Raw genomic sequence first — 6765 nt, forward strand, 5'->3', positions numbered from 1 at the left:
CACCTACCTAATAGTTTCAATGGAACATGTTCCAAGGTGGCAGGACTGCTAGGTCAGTCATTTAAATGTTTCCATAATTGAGTCAAGCCAGAATACTGGTTGTAACAACCTATGCATTGAGTTGTGTCGAACTCACCAGGAACAACAAGGGAAGAACACACACGGCAGTGATTGGTCAATGAAACTGACTAGTTAGAAAGCCTTTAAACAATGGACCTAGCTATGTGATGTCCTGCCTTTAGGAAAGACTTGTGCTCACAGCACTTGTTCTGCAAGAATTAATTCATCTACCTGAGGGATCTTTAGCTTAGCATGGTCAACTTCCCTTCTGTGAGCCTATACTTCAGTATGTGAGCAATTTCTGGAGCTGTAATAATGACCTACGATGGGGAACAAGAGCAGCAATTAGGAGATGAACCAGGGGCAGTAGTAATTGTAGCAGCAGGAGCAACAACATAGCTGCCTTTTCTGTAGCCGTATGTCATTTCACAGGATGGATGAACTCCCTTTCAGTTTGAAGGAAATAATAGTTCTGTAACAGAGAATACATTCATTGGATTAGCTTCCTCAACGTGACTGGGTAACAGTGCCTCAGGAAGCTGAGACCTTCCTGACAGATCAATGCTAACATTAGCCTTCTTGAATATATCTTCCTTTCCCAGTGGACCAGGTGGGCACACGTTGGCAGTTGCCATAAAGGTTAGCATAATATCAATTTTGTTTACCTCTCCTTGCTTGCAGGGATTTGCTGGTGATATCTGCAGGATTTCACTTCCATTCAGTGTTCCTCCCAGCTAATCGTTGCCACATTTCTCAAGACCACCACTTCCATCAACTTCGACACTGAGGCCAATCAGACCAAGTGCTCGCGCACTTGCTGCCATGGCTGAATTCCCACTGGTACAGGGAGTCATAGATCGTACAGGTGGCAAACAAGCCACCCTAAGATAGGGCCTCAAGTATTTTTCAACCAGAAGGAATTTCACTCCATCCATATTCAGCTCGACTGGAGTGAGGGTTCTCACACAGATCTGTGCAAGGCATCTTGGAAGCTGCCATGTTTCTTTCATTGTCTTACAAGGGCTCTCTTCCGAGGTCTTGACTCCTGACTTCTGTAAGGAACTATATACACAAGAAGTGTGATAAATAAGATTGAACATCTGCCAGTGCTGATAGCCACATGGAAATATAATGTTGTGGCAATAACAGAGACCTGGCTCAAAAAATTGTCGCGACTGGGCATGACATATTCCTGCATGCAAGGTGTCTAGAAAGGTGAGGAAAGGAGGACAGATGGTAATAATGATAAAGAGAATATTAGACTCTTAATAAGAGAGAAAGCTTTACAGGAGTTAAGATCAGGATCTAAAATCAAAGCAATGCTTGAGATCTGAAATAAAAGCGCTGGGGAAACTCAACGGGTTTGGAGAGAGAAACAGTCAATGTTTCAAGTCCAATATGACTCTTGAATTACTAATTCTGTTTCTTTCTCAACAGATATTACCAGACTTGCTGAGTTTCTCCACCACTTTGTTTTATTTTAAGAGCAGTGTCTGTCATATTTAAAGATAAGAAGTAACAGAGGTACTATATATTGCTGGGTGTAGTCTATAGGTCAGCAACTAGTGAATCCAATTTAGATGGGTTTTGCAGGGAAATTGGAGAACTACTAGAGAGCTACAAAAGCTATAAAGTAATAATTGTGAGGGATTTAATGAATCTAATGTAGGCTAGAATAATAGTAGTATAAAATATAGAGAAATGAATGAATTTTTCAAGTTTGTTCAGACGAGTTTTGTTGCTCATTATGTTTCAAACTCAACATATACTTTTGGGAATGTGTTTCAAATGGATCAAGTATCATTTGGGGTACAATGGCCATAGTGTCTTATGGTTTAGATGGCTAAGAGAAGTGGCATGAAACAATCTAGGCAAAAGTAATTAATTGAAGGAGGTTCAATGTTAGTGAATTAAAAATAGTTTTGTCCAGATAAATTGGAATCAAAGATTGACAGGCAAATCTGTAAAAGAACAATTTAAAGATCAGAAAGTTCAAGTACAATCAAGATCTATTCCTAGCAGAGGGAAAGGTACAGCAGCCAAAACTAAAACGGTCCAGATGCCAAAAGCGCTCAAGAGTAAGGTTAAAAAGGTTGTGTATGACAGATGACAGGTTCAAGAACAAATGAGAACCAGGCTGAATGTGGCAAGTGCAGAGGGGAGGAAATAAAAGTGTCAGAGTATAATAGACAAACTAACTTAAAAGGGAACCAAAAGTCTTCTGTAGACAATATATGCAGTTAGTTAGTGCGTAGTAAGCTGAAGCACAGATCAAGCAGAGACCAAAAATGAGCTCCTTGCATTAAGCACAATGACATGGAAGACCTGTCTTTGCCAAGAAAGAAAGTACAATCCAAATCATAATGTAAGAGGAAGTAGTTGAGGTACTAATTGGGTAAATAATTAATGAAGGGAGGTATTAGGATGATTATGCTTAAAATTGCTCGTCACCAAGGCCACTTAGGAAGCATTGGAGAATGCTGAGAGCAGCAAGAGTGGAAATTCTGGAGATACTGGCCATAATCTTTGTCGTCTAAATCAGATACAAAGGATATGCTGGAGAATTCCAAATCTTACAGCCTTGATTAAAATAGGTGCAAGGAATAAGCAAACAACCACAGGCCAATTAGTTTAATGAGGGAGAAGTTTTAGAAATGATAGTCTAGGACAAAATTAACAGTGACTTAGACAAGGATGAATTAATTGAGGAAAACCAATGCACATTTGTTTCTGACAAATAATTTTTACATCTCTAGGTGCAAGTTGTTGAAGTAAAAGTGTGTTTGGTATGGTCCACACAGACTTCCAAAAGGTGTTTGATGAAAGGTGACATAGATGGATTACCAGCAAACTTTAAATCCATGGAGTATAGGGGAGAGTCACAGCATAGATATGAAGTTGGCTAACTAACAGGAGACTGTAAGAAAGAAATATAGTGGAGCTCCCAGGCCTATTAGAACCATTGTGTATCAGGACAGTTTTGAAAATTTGAAATCAATTTGACCCAAAACCTTGAAGTATTGTGAACTGTGAGGAGGATATTGAAAGACTTCAAGAGGACAGAGGCTGGTGGAATGCCAGATGAAATCCATGCAGCGATTATAGTGAAAGTATGAAGTGTTGCATTTTGGAAAGAAGAATGAGATGAAGCAGTTCAAAATATAGGAAACAAAAAAAAGGTGCATGAATGGAGAGACCTAAGGGAGAACATGTGTACAAATCTTTGAATTGGCAAGGGCCCATAATGTTCAAAAGTAAGGAAAGTCTGATGAACCTTTATCTAGCACACGTTTGGCCAATTCTCTGCATGGCAATTCAGAATGGATGTGAAGACTTGAATGATTATGAGAATATTTATGAGAATGGAACCAAGGGTAAGAGATTGTAAAAATTGGAATTGCTCTTGTCAAAGAGAAAGGTGAGAGGAAATTTGATGGAGATGTTCAAACTCATGAGGGATCTGAACAAATTAATAGGGAAGAAACCATTTCCATTGAAAGAATGTTTATGAGCGAGCCTATCACCATCACCCCCCCCACCTTCATCTACCTATCACATTCCTAGCTACCTCCCGACAACCCCACTCCTCCCACTTATCTCTCAGCCTCTTGTCACCCCCATTCCTGATGAAGAGCTTATGCTTGAAACGTCGACTCTCCTGCTACTCAGATGCTGCCTGACTGGCTTTTCCAGCACCAGACCTTTTGATACCATCTCTCCATTGCCTACATCAATTGACTGAACCACCGTGACAGTATCCAGCAACAGCCTCCTCAGCAGCAGTCCCAGTGAATGGCTCTGTCTGCATGGGAACTCTACATATTTCTGGAGTATTGTGCTCTTTACTCCAATAAGGTACAGCAGTGTATTTGGATGTGAAAAAGTGGAATGTGTGGAGATGATGGAATGACAGCAGATATGGAGAGTGAATGAGATGTATGGGATCAAGATGGCACTAACATGAGTTCATAAAATCCCTGCAGTGTGGAAGCAGGCCAGTTGGACCATCTGACACTCCAAACAGCATCCTACCCAGACCCGCCTTTGAGACCCTATCCCTGTAACCCTGCATTTCCCATGGCAGCTGCACCTAGCCTGTACATCTATGGGCAATTTAGCATGGCGAGTCCACCTAACCTACACATCTTTAGTCTGTGGGTGGAAACCAGAACTTCCAGAGGAAACCCACGCAGACACAGGGAGAATGTCACTCGAGGGTGGATCAAATCCTCAAACCCTGCTGCTACGAGGCATCCGTGCTAACCACTGAAACACCATGCCACCCCATTGGAGGTGTTCACATGGGGAGGCAAGGACATGTCCTCTTATTCTGCTAAGACCTCTTGCTGCCTCGTCGGCTTTGTTCTAGCAGGCTTCCCTGCTGCCTTTCCAGGTTGTTCAGGCTAATAATACTGCTGCTATTCATATTGCTGTTCCTCCAACTGTGAATCTGCAAAGCAAGAGTGGCTGTGAAGTGAGTATAGCATTTAGAAGCTAAATAAGAGAAATATTCAAATTTGAAGATTCATTGTACTTGATTTCACATTGAAATACTCCCCCAGTCAGCTTCTCAAACAAAAACCATAGCAGATTAACTTTTGGCCAGGATGGTCCAGTGTTTCCCATTTTAAAAATTTGTCACAGTCCTGGTTACATTATGAGATCATACATTACACTGTAATGAGTTCTCTGCTCCTTTCTGGTGAGTATTTCTGCTGCCTCAAATCAAGTGCATAGATAAACCAGCATTGTCTGGGAATGGGCATTAGTTACACTGAAACAACTTTGACAATGTTACCATTCCATTCTCACTAGCAAGTTAGATTATAATCAGTGGGTGGAAATTCTGTCTTGTTCATTGGCGAATATACTTGAAGTCTTTGAACTGTCCAGATTTGTGAAGCTCTTGTGTCTTTCTGTTATGCAGCCCTCACTGAAGAGACGTTGTGTGTTGGACTGGCCAGAGTGGGTTCCAAAAATCAGAAAATTGCCGTTGCAACCCTACAGCAAATGGTGAAGGAGGATCTGGGTGACCCTTTGCATTCTCTGATCATCACAGGCCATATGCACCCTATGGAAATTGAGATGCTTAAGCTATTTGCTGTGGACAATTCAAGTTTTAATAAACTTATAACACTTGATGGGTCAACATACTACTCATAGCAAATAAAAAATAAAGTGTAATTTTCAGTTTTGATTCAAGTTTAGTGCTTCATTGCGAGTTAGACCACTTTTGGAATATTGTGTGTAATTCAGGGCTCCCTCCAATAGAAAGGATGTGGTGAAATGTGAAAGGGTTCAGAAAAGATTTACAAGGCTGTTGCCAGGGTTGAAAGGTTTGAACTAAAGGGAGAGGCTGAACAAGCTGGGGATGTTTTCAGTGGAGCGTCGGAGGCTGAGGGGTGACCTTATAGAGGTTTATAAAATCATGAGGGGCATGGGTAGGGTAAATCGACAAGGTCTTTTCTCTGAGGTAGGGGATTTAGGGTGAGAGGAGAAAGATTTCAAAGGGACCTAAGGGGCAACTTTTTCCCACAGAAGGTGATGCTTGTATGGAATAAGCTGCCAGAGAAAGAGGTGGAGGCTGCAACATTTAAAAGGTATCTGGATGGGTACAATTACAGGAAGAGTTTAGAGGGATATGGGCCAAGTGCTGGCAAATGGGACTAGATTAGTTTAGGATATCTGGTCAGCATGGATGATTTCGACCTAAAAGTCTGTTTTCATCTCTATGACTCTATAAAAGAAAAGTTGAAGTAATTGATATGAAAAATAATGAAAAGCAATTCTCCTGAAGATTTGAGTGGCCTGTTGTCTCCACAGTTGCTGACTGGCCTCTTGAGCATCAGTTTCAAGCATCAGTTTTTCTTTACTTCAGTTTAAAAAACCTATAAAATTCTAACAGGATTAGACCAGGTAAATACAAGGAAAATGTTCCTGATGACCAGGATGTCCGGCACCAGCGATCACAGTCTCTGGATATGAGGTAGGCCATTTAGGATTGAGATGAGAAGAAATATCTTCACTCAGAGTGGTGAGACTATGGAATTCTCTGCTACAAAAAGTGATTGCGGCCAAGCCATTGAATGATATCACAAAGGTGATAAACATAATTCTTAGGGCTAAAGAAATCAAAGGGTATGATTTAAAAGCAGGGACAGAGTACTGAGTGGGATGATCAGCCATGATCATATTGAATAGTGGAACAGACTCAACTGGAAGATTGGCTAATTCCTGTTCTTATTTTCTATGATTCTATGTTTGCTTTATATTTAGAACATAGAACTGTACAGTATAGGAATGGACTCTTTGGCCCATGATGTGTCAAACATGATGCCAAATTAAACTAATCTCTTCTGCCTGCCCTTGGTCTATATTCCTCCATTCTATGCATATTCATATGCTTATCTAAATGTCTCAAACTCCCCTATTGTACCTACCTTCACCACCATCCCTGACGGCGTGTTCCACACTCCTACCACTCTGTGTAAAAAAAAACTTTCCCCTCATGTCTCCTTTGAACTTTCCCCATCTCACCTAAAATGCATGCTGTCTAATTATAGACATTTCAACTCTGGGAAAAAGATTCTGACCGTTGACCCTATCTATGCATCTCATGATTTTATGGACCTCTCAAATCTCCCATCAGCCTCCACTACTCCAGATAGAAAACAATGTGTGTTTTTCTAGCCTCTTCTTGTAGCT

General features: G+C 40.9%; 1 protein-coding gene across 1 annotated transcript in view; it reads left to right on the forward strand.

Annotated features, from left to right (window-relative positions):
* Positions 1-5250, forward strand: part of dph5 (diphthamide biosynthesis 5) — a 74802-nt gene extending 69552 nt beyond the window's left edge. Inside the window, exon 7 of the mRNA XM_043699670.2 lies at positions 4988-5250. Within this exon, the coding sequence (XP_043555605.1) occupies positions 4988-5223 (236 nt within the window). The 3' untranslated portion in view covers positions 5224-5250. The remainder of the gene's footprint in view (positions 1-4987) is intronic.
* The last annotated feature ends 1515 nt before the right edge of the window (positions 5251-6765 follow it).

The sequence above is a fragment of the Chiloscyllium plagiosum genome, unplaced genomic scaffold (genome assembly GCF_037043375.1).
Source record: "Chiloscyllium plagiosum isolate Xiang-an unplaced genomic scaffold, Cpla_swu_hap1 HiC_scaffold_9, whole genome shotgun sequence".
Lineage (NCBI taxonomy): Eukaryota > Metazoa > Chordata > Chondrichthyes > Orectolobiformes > Hemiscylliidae > Chiloscyllium > Chiloscyllium plagiosum.